The sequence below is a fragment of the Carassius carassius genome, chromosome 35, assembly GCF_963082965.1.
Source record: "Carassius carassius chromosome 35, fCarCar2.1, whole genome shotgun sequence".
In the NCBI taxonomy this organism is placed as follows: Eukaryota; Metazoa; Chordata; class Actinopteri; order Cypriniformes; family Cyprinidae; genus Carassius; species Carassius carassius.
Window position 1 is genome coordinate 21,647,465 of NC_081789.1, and position 24,118 is coordinate 21,671,582.

Genomic DNA, 24,118 nt, shown 5'->3' on the forward strand with positions numbered 1-24,118 from the left:
TTGATTACGTTAATTACATTTAAGGGAAAGCACATGCATGCATTGCGAAACAAAGATTTATAATAATAATAAATGTTTCTTGAGCAGCAAATCAACATTTTCAAATTATTTTTGAAGGACCATGTAACATTGAAGACTGGAGTAATGATGCTAAAAATTCAGCTTTGTCATCACAGGAATACATTTTAAGACAATCAAAAAGAACACACTTAAATATTAAATGACTTAATATCTTACAGCTGTGGCTTTGCATCTATCAGAGTTTATTGCTTATTTTAAACATTATCTCAAAATTACCGTTTTTTTTTTTTTGTTTTTTTTTACTCTAAGGTAAAAATGAGCTTCCACAGGAACATATTTGATACCTAAATGTAACACATGCAAAATCCATTAAGTCTTCTGAATGCCTCACATTGGGTAAGTAATTATCTAATAATAAAATTCTTAAATAGTACCACTTGATAATACTAGGGAAAAAAGTAACATGATTACAATAAGTTGTTTTCTGCCTGCATATAGTTAAGGCCATTCTAGTAAAGCATGGCATCCAGTGCCTTTTCTTTTCAGGAACATACTGCTTGTACAAATGTGGCAAATCTAATTTGGGAGCAAAAAAGGAAAAAGAAAGCATGTGTGTGTGCAGACAGCTTAAGGTAACTTAAAGTCTTCTCTCTGAAGGTGCTAATTTTAACAAATGGCTAGCGGCTTGGTTCACACAGGGGCCTCTGAATTCTTAATTCAGGGAAAAGGGGCAGAAATGAATGATTCGGGAAATCTGTCATAAAGACAGGGGAAGGTATGTTTAATTCACACGAGCGTGTTCAGACTTAAAAATATCAGGTCAAATAACATGTCACTGACCCATTTTTAAAGTCATTTTACAGTTATTTACAGAAGGGGCTCTGAATAGACTCTCAATGTACCTTGGTAAATAAGAACATGGAACGAGCAACAGAAAAAAAAAGCACAGGATCAGACAGGTTTGGAGGAAAAAGAGTGTCAGCTGGTGTAGGGCAGCTTATGGTTTGTATATATGATTAATGTGGTTTGTAGAAAACGGAAACATGGGGAAAAGAAGTTTTAGTCTTCTAGGACCTCACTGTTACTGCTCTGGGCATCTTCTACTGCAGTTGAACTTTTGTTTGGGGCTGTTCTGTGTCTGTGGAACTACAGGTCTGGTTTAGGTAAGGCAGCACCGGCCGTCTGGGCCGTGAAAGCGATCACCTCAGCCTGCAGTTCATTCAGATGCATGTTTGATCAATGAAGTGGCTCTGTATGGACTGGAATCAAGTCTGTAGGCGTCACCACACTGTTTTCTGTAAAGTACTCCTCCTGTCTATTGGGACAGAGAGAAAGCTAGGAGAAAGAGAGTAGAAAGAAAGGTTAGTTCATGCTCTGACTTTTCAGAATTGAATCGAGAATGCCTTTTACACTACCATTCAAATGCCTTTTTTAAATGTTTATGAAAAAAAAATCAATATTTTAAAATGCAACTTTTACACACGATCCTTCAGAAATCTTTCTAATATGTTGATTTGCTGCTTAATGCATTTTTCTGAATAAAAGTATACATTTCTTGGGAGAGACAGACAGACAGACAGACAGACAGACAGACAGATAGATAGATAGATAGATAGATAGATAGATAGATAGATAGATAGATAGATAGATAGATAGATAGATAGATAGTATTTTGAGAACCTGTTATTACTGTCACCCATACATTATAATTGCCCTGCTTTTGCAATGATAATCTCATAATTACACTCATAACCGCTGCCTTTTTTTATGATGCTTGTTTATGCTGCTTATCACTGTTACGTAAACAAGTCGCAATTAATCCATCTTTCTTCAAGTGAAATGCTCTTAGACAAAAGAAAATCGGATAAGCTGAATTAAAACATCTCCTCATTTAGTGTTTAAAAAAGGCAGGTCGCAGATATGTAGGCTTCAAGCGTTATCGTCTTGTTTTCCACATGTCCAATCTTCTCGCATACATAATGAAATAAAATATGATGGCAGTCGCACCATTTCAGGCAATGCCTGGTGAACGCTGTACAAAGCAATTTAAACTTGATCAAAAAGAAAAGCCCTCATCCCTTAGAGGTGAACAGGCTTTTCTATCCTTAATCTGGCCAATTTGTACTAAAACGTCCTTGATTTGTTGTTGTTGATTATGTCAATGAGGTTTTATTTGTCTGTTCTAATATTGATAATCTACTAAATGCCAACTCTGTGCTGTGTTGTTTTTCCATACTAAATAACTAAAGGAATATTTGTTGTCTGTTTATTTGCCCCCCTTTGCCCTTTGGTTTATATTTGTAAAATCCAATGCAAAATCAATCGTACACTTGATCACGGGGGGTTTGTAATCTCTGTCAAAACAGTAGGAGCTGTGATATATTAAGTTGCATTGAATAGTTGTGGTTGAAACCTTGTACACAGGTTCAAAATGTCATGAGTGAGGACTGGGCATACAGAATTGATCTGTGCCCTAAAACTCTCCCATGACACAACCAACCCAATCTGACATCCGTCTCCAGCGCCTCGTCAAATAAAGTTTGTTGCTTGCCCAGTGATATAATGCTATGTTTACTGTGTTTGTGAGTATTGAATAAAAAAAATTAAAAAGGTAACTGCGGCTTTTAATCACACAATTTGGACTTTTGTTTCTTGCAATTCATAATAAAAAAAATTCAGATCTGTGAGATTTAAAATGTGCAATTCTGAAAAAAAAGGTCAGAATGGGGAAATACAAACTCAGAATTCAGTTTTTTTTTTCTTGCAATTCCACGTTTAGATAAGATTAGATTATATTCAACTTTATTGCACATGTAAGGTACAAGGCAACGAAATGCAGTTAGCATCTAACCAGAAGTGCAATAAGCAGTAAGTACAGGATATACATTGTCTACATTATGTTACAAATGCACAATAAATATACAGATTTAGAAAATAACTATTGCTCGCCAGATTGTTTTACTCTATGCTCTGTGTTCAGCTTTCAATTTGCATAGAATTGTATCTCAGAAAAAGTACAGCATGGTGCTAGCAACACCAAGGTTTTGGGTTTGACTCCCAGGGAATGCGTAAATTGTTTAAAATTGCAATGCAAATTGCAAACGTAGTGTGAGGCAATTTTCAGACAAACACATTTGTCAAATGCGTAAATGTAAAAACTCCCCAAAACTGGGAACCATTGTTTGCCAGACTCCATCTCTCTGGATCTTAAAGTAGATGGCCTATATGTTTCATTTATGTTGTTGTGTCTTGTTAGTTCATTTTAGAAACTATGTAGTCCTGCTTAACCCAGACAATGCGAAGCAACCTCTGCCCCATAGTATTGCAAATTTAATACACACTTGAGGGTTTCATCCTATTGCTTAAGAGGGACATTTCTGTATTTTTTGGGAAAAGCTTGATTTTATGTGAGTCTGCAGTCTATATTTTAGAGATCCTGATCTTGTAAAAGTTGTATTATTGTTATTATTATTATTATTATTATACAAATGCTCTGAATATATACATAACTGTCACTGTTTATTGTTTCATTATTTCCTTGGCAGTTCTAATGAGTGTCAGAATTTTTTTTCCTATATTTTTTTTCTTGCTTTTTCTTTAATGTGACACAAGTGGTGTGTGTGTGTGCGTGTGTCTCTGTGTGTGTATGTGTGTGTGTTTTAATAGGTAATTGAATCAAAGTTGACAGATGAAAACCTACTTTCAGCACAATTCATCCAAATAGGTACCTACCCAGCTAACAAAAATATGTTCACATTAAGTTAAGAAATCATTATTTCTGAATGTTCTCTGACTGGTCAAAATGTTTTTTTTTTTTTTTTTAAGTTCAATGAATAATGTATACTGTAAATAATGCATTTGTTCCAACTATTTGAGAACACTGATGACAACCAGATAACTTTGAATGAACATTATATTAGCATTGCTGGATTAAAGTTCAGAACTTTGAGAGAAGCATGCCAGAATGTACACAGACACAGAAAAAACTTTTTTTCCTTTAAACAGTAATATCATAAGTTGGTTGCTGCTATAATACTATATTTTCACCACACACATTCCCAGTGGAGGCTGTGTCAGTTTTCATAGTGCTTCGAAAAGTGTTCTGCAGGCACTTGAATCTGTCTAGTACATCTGAAATCTTTCAGCACAGAGTCAAGAGTTTGATTTGAGCCAGATTAACTTCTTGCGTATTAAATCACTCAGAGCGTGGCAATCTTCTGGATCTGTTTGCATGCAACAAACTGGAAAACAGTCAAATTTCTATTAGTCAAAAGGTCACTGTGACATAGCAGCAAAACAGAAATAGCCCTATATTCTGTGTGTCACAGCAATCAGATGTTGGGTGACAGATTACAGACCACTGGCATTAAAAAGAAATGAAAAAGAAATCGTGGCATGCCCCCCCCCCCCCCCCCCTTAATCCTCAAGGATAGCCTGTCTATCCATCAAAGAGGAAGAATACAAATCCTGCAGGGAAATTAACTGAACCTCCGCAAATTATGATAGGGACATCTCAATATCTCCCTGATGAGACTATTTGGTAATACCACTGAATGGGGAAAAGTTTATCAACTGCACGCTTTTATCCTAAATACATTCTGTTGCGAGCAATCTATATTGGGGTGCATAGAGAAAATGTAGTACACCTAAATATTGCTATGCTCATTGTTCATATTTTGCTGTTCCTTATTCCACTATTTTGGTGACTACATTTTTGTGGCTACTAATAAAACATTGAAAATTTTTAGTTGTAGTCTCAGTTTAGTTGTATTTTGTTATTTTAATTGATGCTGACTATAAAAATGATGTTGTAAAAAGCAAAAACGTCTATTATACACAAAAATATTTTAGACTACTAGCCTGTAGTCTTCAGGATAATTAAAAAAAGGGCACTCTCGTGTTATTGCCTTCTTAGGATTAACCAGTTTGTTGTCCTCATTTGTAAGTTGCTTTGCATAAAATAAATAAATAAAATTCATACATTTTGATTACACATACAGTACTAATGTAACCATCTTGTATTCATTGGATGTTTTAGCATTTAATGCAACCTTATCTATAGCTTGCAGGGTAACATGAGAGGTCATTAACTAAAGAGAAGCAACTGTGGTAATGAGACATCATTTTATTTGTTGTCTTATCCATCTTAGTGTGAATGTACTGCTGAAGAAACACCATGAGGCCATTCTTACTGTATATTTGTGTAATTAGGTTACAGCATGAAAAACTGGAGGTCACTGTGTTGTACTGACAGCTTGCGTACCTCGTTGATGGAGTGCCTACAAGGTTAAACGATTGGTCTTACATAAGAAAATATGTTTGCTTAGTGTTTGCAAGCATGTTCTGGATAAATTGCATAAACATTGGAAGGTCTTAAGAGGTCTGATCAACTTAAGAAACACGTTGTAGCACTTTATTCAATTAGGTCTATAGGTGACAAGCTCTCATGCAGAATAAATGAGAAAAACTAAAAATTAAATTATTGGTGATTATATGAGCTCATTGAGATATGTATAGAGCGGTCAGACAAGCTGTAGTCACTCTGATCACTAAGCTGTGGTAACGCCGGCAGGCGGTGGGACCTCCTCAGGATGCAGAGGCCATGCTGAACAAGCCCTTTCTATGTTAATTTGCACTCTCTCAACTTCTCCCCGCCAGAAACTCATGCTGAACCTTAATTCAAGCCCTTATCATTCTGTAGCTCCCGCACTCCGCTCAGCTCCTGGGCTTCAAAGACTTGCGGGAAGAGGTGTGGAGAACACTGTCAGCCCTTCCTGAGCCCTCAGAAGGCCCTGTCAATCACAGACGCTGTCCCTGATGCCAGGGGACCTCAGCAAGCCGCACAAGAACGGCTGGGTTTTGTAAGTCGTCTTTTATAAGATCCACTTGTGCTTAATTTTGAGAATGATGCCATTACTAGGGACTTTTAATCCCCAATAGCTGAGGCAATGCTACTGTTTGTGATGTGGCAAGCATTGTGTTCCATTTAGAGAATATTAATATTTAAAACAGCATATTAAAAGCATAAACTGTTGAGCATCCATTCTGAATAATTAAATAGCTTATTTTAATCTTACTGACTCCAGACATTTGAACAGTAGTGTACACATTAAATGGATGTTTAAGTCACCAAACGTGTATATGATAGGCTTATCAAAGAAGGATACAATGTTTCTGGAGGGTCTATCTGAAAAGCAAATACTATTTAGAAAAGAACGGACGAGTAACTGATTTTCTGGGTTATTCTTTGTGATAGTATCTCATCTGAGCAGCTCGATGTGCTGATAGAGGAAGTGCTCCAGCAGCAGTCCAGCAGCTCTTCTGTGCTTTCCTAAATGCAGCTTTATCATTGGAAGACAGTACGGTGGGAAGCAGGTGTGACTATATCCCATGAAAGCAGCAGAGCTTTATACGGTCCAGTCTCTTTCTAGCCTCCAGGGCTACTGAGTCAACAATTTGGCCTTTAACTGCTTGACTGAACCGAAGAGTGTAAATGTCTCTTTAAAGCCTATAACATTTAAAGTCCTTAACAAGACACGCTATTTGTCAGCCAAATTAATTTTTATTAGTTTATTTAAATTTTTACATTTTTACATTTTTTTTGAAAATGTACTCACCCTAGGTCAAGCTCAGTTTGTTTTGCTCACCATTGGATCCTCTGCAGTGAATGGGTGCCATCAGGATGAGAGACCAAACAGCTGATAAAAATAACACTGTATTTGTGTAGTACTGTTTTGGACTGTTTCTACCTGAAACGGTGCTTGATCTGTGCATACAATATTTCTCTACTGATTACGGATTCAGTTTTAAGTGTGCAATAGTTTGATGTTAAAATCATCTTGATGGATTTGTTTATTAGCTTTTCACTTCACAAGACATTATTGATGGAATTTTTTTTATGTTTTCATCAGTTGTTTGAACTCTCATTCTGATGGCACCCATTCACCATTCACTACAGATGATCCATTGGTGAGCAAGTGATGTAATGCTTTTATGTATGTATGGCGTATGTATGTCTATCGTATGTATTTACAAGGTTATATTCAAAATCTACTCTTTGAATGGGCATGACAGTTGTAGGCTGATTTCAATTCAAAAGGAATGAGAACACTATTATGGGAGCTTTTAAAAGTACTAGCAAAATAAAAAATAGAAGAAATATAACTTCTGAATTCAGCTCCACACTCCGAGAGCAGCCACTGGATATGAAACACGGTGGAACATTTTTGAAATGTTGAGATGAGCTCTTTGGTTGCTGGGCGCCTGTCTAAGACAGACTCTTTGTTAAAGATGATATTCCCAGGGCTTCCATGCTGCTCACTGCCTCCGGATTCCCCTCCCCATTGCAGAATGGAACAAAGCACTTAAAGAGTGCATTTTCATACGTTAAAGAGCCACTCTTTCCTCAGGTCATGCTTCCAAGGCGGCACTAGGCGGTATGGAGAACTCAATGTTAACCATATTAAAATGTGTGTTCATATTTCATGCTGCCTGTATTAATATACACGTAAAGAGCCCTAGCTACCTGACATCAAATATTTCTCTCCTCTCCGGAGAGCAGTGCCCCCAGAGAGCTTGGCCAACCCATTTGTCTATCAGGTACTGCAAAATGCTCATTTTGCATTGACGAGCACATGCGTTATGAGAAAAGCTTGGCTACAGGGGACGACTTTGCCATAACTTTAATGTTCAATATTGTCAAAAAAAAATCAAAAGTCTGCTACACAGTAATTTCTGCAGGAATGAAAAATCTGTGTGCTATGGGAGAGCCGAATATGAATACATTTTCAAACGACTCTACAATTTATCCAACTTTTCCCTTTTCTCTTTTCACTCACATTTTATAAATGATAAACCTTCCGTCTCTTTCGTGCTTGTATATGCAAAATTCTGAAGGATGTCTGTGCCATGTTGAATTCATCGTAAAGTACTGTGCCCTTCAGATGTTTGCTAAGTTGACCTGAAAATAGCTCTGATCTATGCTTTTATTGGCTGAGAAAGACAGCAATCCAGTACGCTACTGGCTTACAGTGAGAATAATGTAAAACAACCAGTGGTAGGTATGGGAATCATGAAGAATTCTGTTTCAGGTTCTGATTTCTTTTTTTAAGAGTTCCATTAATTATTACTATAGGATTTAATTTAAAGAAATAGTACACCCAAAAAGGAAAATTTGCAGAAAGTTTACTTATCTTTGAGGCCATTCATGTAGATGAGCTTGTTTATTCATCAGAATAAATTTGGAGAAATTTAGCATTACATCACTTGCTCCCCAGCTGAACCTCTGCAGTGAATGGGTGCCGTCAGAATGAGAGTCTAAACAGATGATTAAAAAAAAACACATCACAATAATCCACAAGTAATCCACACTACTTCAGTCCATCAGTTAATGTCTTAAAAGATGGGTGTTTGTAATAAAAAAAAATAACATACCCTATCATTAAGGTGTTTTAACTTCAAACCATAGCTTCTGGGCAGAATGCAAGTTCATAATCTATTAAAAAATAAAAAAAGAAATTGCCTGTTGTCTTCTCACATCAAAATCCACCAACATTTTTATGTAGAACTGTTTTGGACTGTTGTTGCTTGTAAAGAGCATTTGATCTGTGCATATTTCTCTCCTAAATCAGACAAGGTTACTTTTTCACTAGAGAAAGCAATGTTATGGATAGAGGACTCTATTACAGATATTTTAGCCAGAAACAACAGTTTGAGGTTAAAAACATCTTGGTGGATTTGTTAAACAAACACTCAGCTTTTCACTGCACATGATATTATTTAAAGGATTGGAGTTGTGTTGAATACTTGTGGATTATTGTGATGTTTTTATCAGCGGTTTGGGCTCTCATTCTGACGGCACCCATTCACTGCAGATGACTGGTGAACAAGAGAAGTAATGCTACATTTCTCCAAATCTGTTCTGATGAGAAAATAAACTCATCTCAAAGATGGACAAACTTAATCTTGGATGGCCTGAGGATAAGGAAAATTTCAGCAAACCTTCATTTTTGGGTGAACTATTCCTTAAGCAACAAATTATAATATAATATTGCAATATTTCTAATAAGATGCTTTTAGAGGCCATCGCAGTCCCAGCTCCCTTGCTGACTATGCAAGCTAGAAAGTTCTCTAAATTACAAGTAAACAAACAATAAATAAATAAATGAATAAAAGTAAAATTTGTATTGTCATACATTTTGTATTATTTGAACTTTTATATAATTTTTGTATTCTTATACAAAGCACCATGAGAAGCTAAATGTAATTTGTAATAAATCTAGATGTGGTACACGGGTGGTTTGGTTTTTGTTTAGCAAGCAAAGGGACAAGGGTTCAAATCCCAATCTAATATATGATTTTTAATAATCCCTGAAAATCACTTTGCATTTTTGTTGTAAAGAAAACTGCTTTTATATTCTAGGAATAAGTGAGGGAGAGCTGATGATAACAACAACAACAACAACAACAAAAATGGTATAGTTTAAAGCAGAAGGTAGAAATATTCATCAAATTTAGTTTTTCTTTCTTTCTTTCATTCTTTTAAGCTGCAGAAAAGCCCCTTGGTGAAAAATCTGAGTCTCTCTACATTCACATATCTGAAAATCACTGAACTCACCAGTATGAAAGAAAAACACCCTTAAAATCGTTTGCCAGGCCCTTTGCTGCAGCATCAGAGTGTGAATTGAGATTGATGGGGTGAGTGGTAGTTAGACTATAGGTTGAAGTGTCAAACCTTACAGTCACTACCCCGGTCACATGAACATCTCTCTCAACTCATTACACATTTTATCTGAGCCACCGGGACATAAAGCAGAACCCCTGTCCACTCAGAACGCTCTACTGGCTGAGCAGAAGGGACAGGAAATCATTACAGTCAAAACTTATTTGCCAAAGGTCACTTAAATCAGGGAAATGAAGTTAGTCACCTTGAAGAGCAGTGGGACCTTGTGCGGCGATGGGAAGCAAGGTTTAGATGCACTGAAAAGCCTTTTTTACAAACCCTTTTTGCTAACTGGATTCTGCACCCTTTATATAGATAGTTCTAATGGGAACTGAAGTGTGATGTCTCATTCGTGACTGACGGCAGAGCTGGATGTGGTTGTAACTGCTGCCAGTTGTAATGCCACAGATAAAGAAACCTGGCACAATGCATGGACAGACTGGTCAAGATCTGATACTTCAGTCTGTATTAAACAAGTCAATCCAATAATCTTAACATGTTTCTGATGGCAAATATAACAAAAGTGATTTAGAGAGCCTAGAAGTTGAAAGTCTGGCACTCTTCTAATTGATAGTATCTGCAACAACAACTAAATGGGTCTAAGGTGAAAAGGGTAAACTTTTATTTTGTTTCATTGGAAAACATTGTGTCTTTGTAAAACACTTGCATTATGCGTTGAAAGAATTTGGTTCGTCACCTTATTATGTAATCAGAAAGAATGGAGTGGTATCCATCATCTAATAAGCTTCTATTATAGGAAACTTTAGTTCAGCCATTTTCAGCAAAAGTATTAATTTTCTTTTTCATTTGGTCATTAGTGTGCTCATACAAATGTCAGCGACACTGTAGCTTCCCACTGTATTTATAGACTCCAAGAGGAGATTCTGAATGGTTATATATAGATCATTATGTGATTTAAATTATGCAAAGAATGGTGACCGATGTTCTTAATCTATCATGTTACATTATTATGTCTCATTTGGTTTGCATGAAATCTGGAGGGGAGAGTTATGCAAGTTTCCTCCTTTTCCTCCCATCTTCCTCTTTTTAATCAATTCATGTCATTTTACGGATTCAAAACATGCATGCTTAAGCTACAAGTGCACAGTCATCTAAAATATAACAAGGACATTTCTTTTTTACGCCGAATGTATTTAAGTTTTTATATTTGTCAGCATATTTTATCTACGTTCTCAGAAAGTCTGCTCACTTGAGATTTTCAACCTACCAGTCGCAATGAATGAATGTTTAGTAAAAGTGAATGAACACTGAAGAAAAGTGAATGATCCTTGTGTTAATGTAGCTACATAAAAAATAAAAAGAAACATTTAAACCAGAGTTGCTAGGTTTCCATAGCAAAACCCGACCAATTGCTTTTCAAAACTAGACCAATCGCTCTTCAGGGGAGATCTTCCAGTAAATAACACATTTTGGGGGGTAAAATACATGTTTTTCGGAGGGGTTCTCCTGATAATAGTCACATTCCAGGGGCTAAATATCACATTATTGGGGTCGTGGACATGAAAAACATCCAGCGGAAAGAGTGTTAAAGTAGCCCAATTCCGTGGGAAAACCAGGCTCTTGACAACACTGATTAACACTCATACTGTACAGGTATAGTTTACACAAAAATGGAAGTTCTGTCATTGTTTGCTCACCCTCATGTTGTTCCAAACCTGTACAGTACGTTTTTTGGCCATACAATGGAAGTCATTGGGTTCCAATGCTGTTTTGAACCTCATTCACTTAGATTATATTGAAACATTCTTCAAAATATTTTCTTTTGTGTTCACAGAACTGTGGAACAAAATGTGGGTAAATAAATTATGTCAGATTTCTTAATTTGGGTGACTATCTCTTTAAGGAATTTGACTGCATAACAGCATAACATCAAGAGAACAAGACTTTTTATCAATACTGCTCAATTGTGCATTGTGTATTCCCTTACAACTGCAAATATCCATAGCAAAGTCACATATTAATTGGGAGTGAACAAATTCTGAAATAGGAACCATCTGCATTCATTTGAGAGCGGATGTATGATGTCAGTGGAAATGCTTGTGTGTGCATAATTCCCAATGGTTTATGAACAGGCAGCTAACAACAGTCCATTGTATCCAGAGACTCATTGCGTGTACACTGTGAAGGCAGTTTAAAATGGTTTGACTTTATTACACAGGGCAAGTCCCAGTGATAAAGAGCCAAGCTGGTCACAGGATATTATTTAGGGCTTATTAGCTGAATGCAGCAGGGTGTTAGGGAACGACAAGCTGTGCTCTCCACCATCCTGCCCGTGTCCCTATACTTCACTGGATAATTCTATCATCACAAATGCTTTCCCTCACTGTTTGTACTTCTCCTAAGGAAAAATAAAACAAATACCGAGGATTGGATTTTACCCATGCTATAAAGATATGGGGAGAAAAAATGCGATGGTGCCACTGGCTTGTTTTTAGATTTCGGTGGTAACACAAGACACCAATTAGGACTGAAATTATTTCTGATTTCTCGAGGCTATTCAACAGTGACTTTCAAAATATTGCGTGCTTGTTTGATTTAATGAAATAATATGCTAAATGAAAGGGCACATTTAGAGAACAAAGCTAATATGATTAAAGCTAAAGCACATTCATGGGATGTTTGTGCTAGATCTATCTGGATTAAAATAGAGATACGTTCTTTTCTAAAGGGCAGTGTGTGCTACTGTAGGTCCAGCGGTCTATTTGTCCTCACTGTGGACACTCACTCTGGTGCCCTGCGGGCAGATGCCCACAGCCATCAGTTGAGTTTTGTGTAGGGCCATAACTCGCTCCCCCAGGCTAAATTTCAGCAGCAGTGGCATACACAGAAAAACATTACCAGCAACTTTGCTGCCAAGTTTAATATGATTCCCTATCGATAGAATGTTCTAGGATTTAGAAATCCAGATGAGCAGCTTGCTATTGTTCAGTCATCTATCTATCTATCTATCTATCTATCTATCTATCTATCTATCTATCTATCTATCTATCTATCTATCTATCTATCTATCTATCTATCTATCTATCTATCTATCTATCTATCTATCTATAAATAGACAGACAGACAGACAGACACATAGATAACAGAAGCCAGTGAGAATGAAGGGAGGGGTGTACTGACAGGCAACTCTAAGTTAGCTAGCATAGCAAATGGCTAGAACTTTGCGACCGTCTTGTATAATTCACAGCGAGGAGAAAAAATGCAGGTGGGCATTGTTAATATTTCAGTGGATTGTAGGAACCTTGAACATGCCTTGCATACCTGAGGTAAATAGTGATTTCTGTCAGGAACAGTCCTGTCGAATGTCCACTGTTTCCAACGCCCAATCACTCACCCTTGTGATTTATTTAAGAGCCTGTGGTATTGGGGAGATTAAACGCCTTGGGAGTCCTCCACAGCACCTCACAAAGACACAGCTTACACAAACAACTCTGCAGCCAAGAACGGAGATACCCACGAGTGTTTGCTGATATCCCAACACCTGGAGCAGAATCTCTAAGTCTGAAACACATGTGGGAAAAGTCCACAGACCGCAGAGAATAAGAAAGCAAACGTGTTCTTGTCCAGATCTGCAACAATGATTGGGAGTGTGTAAATAAACCAAAGCTCTGAGAGGTACGAACTGCAAGATGCCAACTCAGAGAGCCTGTAGATAAGACACAATGATAAAAAATAAGTTTTTTGCATTTATCTACCCATCCATCTATTCATTTAATTGCTCACTGCCCTGGAAATATAAATTTCCAACAGTTTATCCATTCTTTAATTTAATTTTAACTTTGATCATCACAGCCAAAATCAATATGTGCAATTACATAAATAGATCTTACCAATTACACCTCCTGCTAACATACTAAATGGATTCCTTTTATTTCTTCTTGTTTTCTTCACAGGCTCAATCTGGTTGCTTATGAAAGATGGGGCTTTGTTTGTAGAGTGGGCCCAGTCGTGTATTCAGGCTGCTATAAGGAGCCGTCTTGTAAGAACCCTCTCAGCTCTGGTTCACTCAAGAGAGTCATGTTCTTTGCAAAGACATCTGAGGGTCACTGATTTTATTTATCAGACCTTCATGGTTAGGTTTGTGGAAAGCAGCTTCAAGGAGTTTAATTTCAGTCTTTCCTTGAGAGAGGTTTGTCTTTCACTGTCTGGTATGTATTAGTAGTGTATGGTGCCAGACATAACAAGAGATTCATATAAGTTTTATCAATGGACCTCAGTAGTTGGGATAACTTTTTATTTTCCCCCAACGTCTTGTGTAAAATGTAACCACTCATTCACCATTATTTTTATTTTATTTTTAATAATGTATTGTGATTTCTTACCCAAATGTTAATGAATATAGTATTGAAACCTTTAAAACATTAACAAGAAAAAAGTCTCTTCAGAAAATGTAAAACTTCAAACCGCTCAGTTCATGGATTAGTTATCTCTATGAATATTTCGAAGCATCAAAGTGGTAATTGCATAGACTGCCAATGAAAGGACAGAAATCTCTCAAATTTCTTTTAAAATATCTTCATTTGTTTTCCGAAGATTAATAAAAGTCTTATGAGTTTGGTAGGACATGAGAGTGAGTAAATGATGGTAGAATTTTCATTTTTGGGTGAACTATCCCTTTAAGTAGACCTAATCATGCTTCATAAGAGCTATCCCAAATTAATAGGTTTCCTGTTAAATGCCTTGAAGTTTGTCCAGTGTATGTGAGTAGAATTTGAATAAACCACATCCAGACAAGTAGAAAAAAATTAAGTAATAAGTTCCCCTTGGTAGGAGATTCCTTTTGAGAACCATTTTTCTTTTTTATACTTTAACTTGGACGTGCAGGTAGGAGTAGATTTTGATTTCTGATCACAAAAAGAACAAGCGATGTCTCAGAGATTCAGTTTTTTTCATCTTCTGCTCCATCTGGCTTGTGTCTACCTTATTAGCACCTGCCTGTTAATTGGTGATGTTCTGATAGTGTCCAATACGAGCACAGTGGGACACGAGCCTTTGGAGGTAAAAATAGATGCACAGATTTCCCCTCACGCTGGCAGACCATAAACCAAACACCACAAAATTTTCTGATGCTTAATTGGCACTCCACAATGCTGCTCTTGCTGGGCTTTTTTTCTCCCATTTGGGTAATCAGGTTTTTATGTTGGAAAAAAAATAAAAATAAATCTTAATCAGTATTCCACTGCAACATCCTTAAAACAAGATTCATTTACTTGAGAAGCGTAAGAGGCTAAAACAACAAGATTTGGTTTTAGAGAATATCTTAAATTAAGTATTTTTACCCCACTGTCAAATAGTTTTTTGGTTTAAGCATTAGACCAAATATGAACACTTAAAACATACTGAATAGAATAGAATATAATACAATAGAATACAATACAATACTAATCAATTGTTCTGAAAATATGATGATTTTTTCTTTTTTTTTTTGTGCTCAAGACTGTCAGTGTGTTTTCCTTCCATGCTGATTAGAGCCCAGTAGGGAATATCTATTCTGTAAATACCTTCTAACCATGAACCACCACAGCGAAACAAAGGAAAGTGGTTTCTTGAATTGGTCTCACAGCTAATGATCTTTCTTTTGTCTGTGTGTTGATTGTTTTTTTCACGTCTCAGGGTGTATGTGTTGGCATACATGCTACAGGACAGCTACAATTCTCTTTTCAGATGAATCTGTGGAATTCTTGTTTACTGAGCAAGTGAAAGAATTTGGATACAACTTCAGTACGTGATGATGAAAACAAAGATAGCTGTCATCACATGTCATGTATCAACACAGCCTCATTCCCAACTCGTCACATATTGAGGCTTGGTCAGGACACTTTGGCGTTGCTTTTTAATGCACAGGGTACCCCTTTAGCACAATTTTTCGACTTGCAGGGTCCTCCATTGCTTTTAATAACGCAAAAGGCTTATCGTCATGATTAAATTATATAAAGTGTGAGTGAAGTGACATTCAGCCAAGTATGGTGACCCATACTCAGAATTTGTGCTCTGCATTTAACCCATCCGAAATGCACACACACAGAGCAGTGAACACACACACACACTGTGAGCACACACCCGGAGCAGTGGGCAGCCATTTATGCTGCGGCGCCCGGGGAGCAGTTGGGGGTTCGATGCCTTGCTCAAGGGCACCTAAGTTGTGGTATTGAGGGTGGAGAGAGAACTGTACATGCACTCCCCCCACCCACAATTCCTGCCGGCCCGGGACTTGAACTCACAACCTTTCGATTGGGAGTCCGACTCTCTAACCATTAAGCCACGACTTCGATGCCTTGCTCAAGGGCACCTAAGTCATGGTATTGCCGGCCCAAGATTCAAACCCACAACCTTAGGGTTAGAAGTCAAACTCTCTTACCACTAGGCCACAACTTCCTATAACAGGCAGATACAACTACCATCATAATTAATGCAATAAAATATTAATATTCCAAGTGTTTCGAGGGAAAACAATTGCTTTGTGGGAGTAATAGATGCAATTGCCATCTCAGTCCGCCATGAAGCTCTTCATGTGTGCTGTGTGTGCAAATTCAAAAAAATGCCAGAAGAAGCCTTACGTCAGCCATTTGCTCTTGTGTGTCTCGTGACCGATTGCAACATGCTACGAGAGTATCTTTTTGAATGAGAGGTGATGTGAGCGTGTTAATGGAGCAGGATCATTTTAAGCGATTATAACCTAATGTTTTACTCTCTTCTTCGCATAAATGTATTGTATGGCTTCAGAAGACTTGGAATGCAATGTTTTTATACTGCTTGTTTATGGTTGGTTTTTGCAATAAATACCTGTGACTGTACTTTTATTTGCCTGTTTTGTTTTTTATATTGTTTAGAAGTGGGTAGGTTTAGGGTAGGGGTGGGGTTACGTGCTCCAAGTATACATTCATATCAAATTATTTATATTTAATACAAATGCATGAAAACCATTAAATTAAGACAAACAACCGAAAACAATGGAGGACCCTGTGCTTTGAAAAATGACGTTAAAGGGGTACCTTGAACATCAAAAAGCAAAGCAAAGGTGTCCTGACCAAGTGTCAATATATGACGAGTTGGGAGTAAGACTGTGTTGTGTTGTATAGGGTTAAATGGAGGAAGGTGCTCTCTTTATGAACAGTGTTAATTTTGGTTTTGAACTTTTAAGGTTCGCTAATTTAGTAACATCTAACACATATTAGATCGTTTTTTTATTTTATTTTATTATTTTTATTTTATTGGTTTGGTAGGCTACTATTTCACAAGTAAGGTGTACATTTTCAAAACTCTTAGTACAAAACTTTAAATGATTTCATTGTAGTTGGGTATATTTATAATCCACATAATTATTGTTTCAGAACACAAGATCATTGTGATATGTATTGATAACATTTGAATTAATCACCAGAACACAGCAGTATGATCTTCTTTCAATTTAGTACTTTTAACAATCAGTTTATTCAAGAGCAAACAATGCAAGATACATGTTTCAAGCCACCTTTGTTGCTGAAATAATCAATAATCCGCCTGCTGAATCTTGTCATGTTAGAAAATACACTTGTATTATCTGACTTCCATATCTCACATAAAATCAATAATGTTTGTAAAAGTATTTATCCAGTGTCTTATCGAAAGTTGTGATGAAGGTGTCACTGTGCCATATCACTGAATTTATATTCTAGCTGAATTTTAATATAATATAAGGTAATGCTTAAATGTACAGTATCCCATGGCATAATATAATGTAAAATGCTGTATTTGAAGCCATCTGTCTCCCTTCTTCTGATACATCTCTGATCATTTCCTCTCCCCTTGTCCTGCTCACAAATAACAAAACATACAGTTTTACTCCTAAATACCCTTACAATTTTTTTTTCTTTTATTACAAAAGATTAAAAAGACAGAAACTATTTTTTTTTTCTCATTGGACCCAAAAAAGGATAATATTGCAATCTTTTTGGGGGCATTTTATCCCCATAAAATAGGGTTTACCTGAATCACACACACTTACAAAATAATGGTTATCATCTTAAAATCACTTTTAGTGTAAAAATAAGTGCATTTGTTTATCCATAAATTGCAATCACATTCTATACAATATATATATATATATATATATATATATATATATATATATATATATATATATATATATATATATATAATCCATATCTATAGATGCACCAAATTATTAAATGATTAACCATTAAGATCAGTTAGATTAAATAATAGACAAATGTATTAAAGAAATTTGATAGTAGTAGCTTTATGAAAGGCATTTACTGTGAATGAAACATTTATATAGCTAAAATACTTATTTTATATAGATGAAACACTTATTATTATTTTATCTTACACCACAAATCTAAAAACATTAATGTGTCTACAAATCCTTCATTAACGAATAAAATATAGTGTAAAACAACTATTTTCAGAGAAACAAAACTAAATCAGTTAACTCTTTCAAATAACCAAATCTCAGAAATATTAATATTCAGGTTAAATAACAGAATTAAAAAGAACATAGCCATTTAAATAAATTGTTGAAATGAGGTCTGAGGTACAGATAAAAAAAAAAAAAGAAGTCATCTTACCCCATTTTGCCCTATATTCATGTATTGATTGTACTAAATTAACCTGATAATTCAACAACCCTATATTTAAGTTAATTATACAGTAAAACCATTCTAAAAAATTTCACAATGTGAAACATGATGGGTTAGGATGTTGCCAGTATTTTCCTCATGGGTCTAACATGTGAACTTAATGTGTCATTTAATCAAGTAACAATGTAATGCAATTTATTACTGGATGCCAAGTGAGTACCTGCAGGTCTTTGGTAAAACTGATTAATGGGTTCAAGTGTGAACGAAAGGGTGAGCCGTTTTCTTTATCAGTATTTTTGTTTTCCAGAAAAAAAAAAAAAAAAAAATATATATATATATATATATATATATATATATATATATAATAAACATATACTTTCTACTTCATAGTTCATCTTGAAAAGTATCTACCAAAAATGTGACTTCACAACACATTTACTGCCAAGGCCAACTGGTGCAGTTGCACCGGGCCCCACGTGAACGGACCAAGGGTGTCAAGTGTCAGCTAAGAATGGCCCTGTTTACTGCTAAAAGGCCTAATATTTTGATTGTCATTTAGCTTACAAAGCTAAATAATGTCTTTTCTCTGCCTTATTTATCAACTCATCTGTCCGTTTTAAACAGATTGCAGCCATAATCAATGTTCAGTAAAATGCAGATTTCAACAAGCTGCTGTTGTCTAATGTGCGCCTCACTACAAGAGTAAAATATCAAGGCACTTCCACATTGATCCTGCTGGAATCGATCCTCAGCCAGAGCATCACATTAATTTCTCAGAAGGGTTTTATTTTTGAATAGGCCAGCGTGACAGTGGGCAGATTGGCAGGCGGTGCTGCCCGCAGGCCTGGCGCTGATGGAGAGCCACAGACGATGGTCAGGCAGGTGACAGGTTCAGTCCTGCTGTCAGCACTTAGGATTTCCCCATAGGCACACACGAATTCCAACAGAAGCTGAGGAGAGAAGTGAGACGCACACACATTTTAAAATATGTTTGTATATGGGAGTCTGATTTCCTAAAACTTTAACAGTCTTCTTTTGTTTAACTGATTTCTAGGTTCACCTCTGGAGGCGACTTAGTGTGTTTACGCACGTCTGTTGCATTGCTCATCAGTTTCATCCATTTATTGAGGTGTTACTTCATGCAATTTAATATTGTTTCGCAAGTCTTAGTAATTTTGCAGTAATGCTGCATTTTATATTTGAGGCAAGCGGTTAGCACATCACCGGGCTTCTGTTCTGATTCTATTCCTCTTATCTTCAGTGTAATAATAATAACAATAATAATATATTAATTTAGGAATTTAAAACTACGATAAAAAAAAAATGTTTTTTTGGACTTTTCACCAAATTTTCAAAAGGGGAAATGTCCAGTAAGTGATGCTAAATCGTGTTCAGTTTTATCCCAAACATATTAAATCAATCTGGCAATGTTTTATGTATGTTGGTTGTTGTATTATAATGGTTTTTCAGAGATTAAATGTCCAGTAAAAGGGTGCTAAAAGGTTACCTAAAAGGTAAGGTATATATATAGTTTACAAATCAGGAAATATGGTGAAAGTGTCTTAGGACCCATTGAAAATCTGCCCCGTAATCACAGTTTGTGTGAAAAGGACTAAACGTTGTTATTGTTTTAGCACCAGTGTTCATTACAGCTGTAAACTGCAGTTATTAAATGTACAGTGTATATTGGGAGTTTAATAATTATGTACTGTAGGTAGAGACATGTTCTTTCAATGAACTCTGTTGTTAAAAACACTGCATTTGAACAATGTCTACAGTAACAAATCATTCTCTTTAAAAGAGGCCAAAAAAAGCAAACTGAGAGTAACATAATTTTTTTTATTCAACTGAAAGAGAAATTTTGACTGACTACTGGACAGGTTGTTTCCTCAAATGATAATGTGCTTGCTGCTTCACTGCTATAACTGAATCAAACCACCAATAGGGCACAGTGATTGTGACTTCCCCTTCTAGTTTCATCCTTTCAGCAGACTTATCACATGTCCTCATCCTTAACTGATCCAACCAAACAAGATTCAGCAGGCGGATTGGAAACAACATGAGCCACCCAGGAAAAATCAGCTTGAGCTGTGTTATCAAATGTTTTCAGGACATCCTTCATTGTCCAAAGTGATTTGCTTTCCCGCTGTTACACTCATGCTTGAACAACCAGTTTCTTCCCTTTGCAGAAGCCACCATCTCTCGGCTCTGAAATTATCTCAGGTTTTCCAGACATGTTTCAGGACCACTGAGCAAAGTCTCTTCCTTCGTTGCCAGTCCATCCCCTTCCAATCAGCTCAGAGTCTGTGCTTTAGATGGGCAAACAGTGATGTGCAATTTTAATTAAAGCGAGATCAGGTGCCGATGTCTGTGCAAACATACAGGTTTTCTTTTTTATTTTCCAATCATTTCCGAGTGTGTAAAAACATTCAGAGGATGTTGATTTTGTTTAAATTGTGTGTTATCGAATCAAGGATATGGAAAAAGAGACTAACAGTGCAAAGGAATTTTGCAAAACACATTTTAATACATTTGTCTACAGCTGGTGGATCGCCACCCAAAAGTTGGTTGCAGTCGGGGGGGGGGGGGGGGGGGGGACTATGCAAATGCAAATTATCAAAATAAATACCATTGCCAGCTTTTAAAAAGGAGGCTGTTTCGTTGACGTCCTTATTTCCAAGTGAAACAGATATTCAATGAGGGCAGGAATTGATTTGATGGTGAAATTGAGCTTTAAGTACCAGAATGGAGCCAGACTAAATGCTAGTGTGCTAAAACAATATCTAAATAGCTATTTGACTAACAGTTAAGACTGTCAAATAGTCTGTGTGACCTAATGAACAGATAAGTCTGTATTGTGCTATTGGAAAGTAAAGGTTGCATTCTGATTTCATGTTGACTGCAGAATCATGATTAAATGGAAGTAGTGACAGGTTTTTCTTCTATTGGGGCATCCAAATATTTTTTTATTTTTTGAAAATAACATACACATACATGGTTAAAATGTTCACAATAAGATCTATAACATCCATTCTTTCATGCCAACTGTTTCGTGCAATTCACTACAAGCATTATTTTCTGTGCTGTAAATGCATTCACATGTGTACTTAATTACTACTTAATATGATCTTTTATTTTTCCTTTAATAGAAATGTGTATATGTATCATATGAAGATAACCAATGTGCATCCTTTTCCTTTGACTTCTCCTTACTCTGTGAGTTCAACTTGAGGACAATACTCAAAAAGGCCAGATCTCATAATCCAACCGTGAACATTTATCATCATAGATAAAGAAGAAGAAGAAAAAATCATAAAACACAATGTATTCAAGAGGAATAGCCTGCTGTCAGTGTGTAGCCTTTAGCGTGTGTGGAGAGAGCGACGGCCGAGGGAGAGGCAGTGCTATTTTATTAAGGTTAAAAGCAGATCATGCTATCCGTCATGGTTGAAAATGTGGTTCGGCTCAGACGGAGCCATGGTGTTATGTTAGTACAGCTACAGCTGGACACAGTCAGTTTAAACAGCTGCCCTGGAACTACTGCCAAACTTGCAGACAGCATAAACACTCACTGTAAAAAAAATATTTTTATTTTTTATTTTTTTTATTTATCAGGCTTAATCCACTTATTTGTGTGGGCCAGCATGCAGCATTAACTTAAATAACCACATGGATATATTGTGACAAACATACTTTGCATAAGCCTGGAACAGTAGCTATCGAATTGTATGTTCTTCGTCACCTTAAATAATTATCAGATATCTGCCTCCCCCACCTCTTATTAAATATTGTTAATAGACAACAATAATTATAGCCTATTTAATTCAGATTAACCCAACACCTTGCTTTTTCAGAATAACTATAAAGCATTGTGACATGAGAGTTGTCTCCACATGTTCTTTTGGGAAGGTTATCACATTTAACTAAATTCTTCAAAGCGAAAAACAATTATAAGTGTTTGTTTGTTTTTAACAAAAAAAAAAAAAAAAAAAAAGATACGTTCTAGTTATAGTAAGAATTTCTTGACGCTCATGGGAAGTGGAGTTCATTTCAGAACTGACTATCGATCTTTAAAAACTACATCTCCCATGATGCCTTTCAAATTGCGTCTCGGATACGGAAGTTACTTTGGGAATATTAAAGACGCATGGCCAACTTGTGGAAAATGTCCCAGCACGGTACCAAGAAAAGAAAATTAGACAGGAGTACAGAGGATTACGTGTACTTTGACAGCTACTCCGATGTCACCATTCACGAAGAGATGATTGCAGACACAGTGCGCACTAACACCTACAGAATGGGCATTTTAAAAAACAGTAAGTCAATAGAAGGGAAAGTGGTGCTTGATGTGGGAGCCGGTACCGGCGTCCTGAGCTTATTCTGTGCGCAAGCGGGTGCCAGGAAGGTTTATGCAGTCGAGGCGAGCTCGATCGCCGATCAGGCTGTGAGGATCGTAAAACTGAATCAGATGGAGGACACAATCGAAGTCATTAAAGCCGCACTGGAAACGATCGAACTGGACGAAAAGGTGGATGTGATTGTCAGCGAATGGATGGGCTACGCGCTCCTCCACGAATCCATGCTGAACTCCGTGATCTTCGCCAGGGATAAGTGGCTCAAACCCGGCGGCCTTATATTACCGTCCCGGGCGGATCTTTACATCGCTCCCATAAACGATCTGGTGTTGGAGGGCAGATTGAATTTCTGGAGCACCGTCAAAGCACAGTACGGCGTGGACATGTCCTGCATGACCGACTTTGCCAGGAAGTGCATCATGAACAAAGACATCACTGTGAATCCGGTGACGGTGGAGGATGTGCTCTCCCACCCGTGCAAGTTTGCCGAGCTGGATTTGAACACGGTAACGCTGGAGCAGCTCAGAGATGTGAGGGGCGTGTTCAGCTGCCGGTGCTTCGGCTCGTCCTCCATCCACGCCTTTTGCGTGTGGTTCACGGTGACTTTCCCCGCTGACGAGAAGGCCCTGGTGCTCTCCACGTCTCCGTTCAAGCCAGAGACTCACTGGAAACAGGCTGTGCTGTATCTGAATGATGCTGTGGATGTGATGCAGGACACTAAAGTTGAGGGGGAGATCAGTTTGTATCCCTCCGAGGAGAATTCTAGACATATATGCATCCGTGTGGACTATGTGATAGATGAACAGAAAAAGCACTCCAAAACCTTTTCTATTCCTGATCAGTATTTAGAAGTTAAATAGAGATGTGGACGTTATTTATTTTTAGTTATTTCCCTAGTCCGATAAAAGCAATGCTCATGAAATGTTATCTTCATTTGGAGCCAATCTCATTGTGATGAAATAATAGTAATAAAAACAAGTAACTGGATATAAATTAAGTGTTTATCAGGGACTGAAGAGGAAATCAGTCCACTTTTGGTTGGCAAGAGTAGCATGGGACATCAGGAACAACTGGCTGTAATCTAATTTGCGAAATGCAAATGCAAACACTTGCAAAAGTGTTTCTGAAGTCAGACATACAGTATTAGTATTACAATTTGTTGCAATACAAAAAAGAAAAAAGTTTACATTTATTCCAATGCTAATTACTGTACTTTTGCTGTACTACTTTGTGATGTTCACAAGAAATTTCTAAGTGAAAATTGTTTCCTCACCATTTTCCCCCCCAATGTAGACAAATCAGATAATTTACACTCTTGTAAATATATAAACATCAGTGATTTATAAACTTTTCAGCCAGATATTAGTTTTAGCTATATATTATCAGGTTTCAAAACTCATTTTTAATTGGTTGTACATCAT

At 36.8% G+C, this 24,118-nt stretch overlaps 1 protein-coding gene across 1 annotated transcript; it reads left to right on the top strand.

Annotated features, from left to right (window-relative positions):
- The first annotated feature begins 22,459 nt into the window (after positions 1 to 22,459).
- On the top strand, positions 22,460 to 23,599 carry LOC132115757 (protein arginine N-methyltransferase 6-like). Its single transcript, XM_059524166.1, has one exon. It carries the CDS (start codon positions 22,490 to 22,492, stop codon positions 23,555 to 23,557), a length of 1,068 nt encoding a protein of 355 aa, XP_059380149.1. The 5' UTR covers positions 22,460 to 22,489; the 3' UTR covers positions 23,558 to 23,599.
- The last annotated feature ends 519 nt before the right edge of the window (positions 23,600 to 24,118 follow it).

What these genes read in the sequence shown, in the direction of transcription:
- LOC132115757 (XM_059524166.1), top strand. Translation starts at nt 22,490, where the DNA reads ATGGCCAACTTGTGGAAAATGTCCCAGCACGGTACCAAGAAAAGAAAA.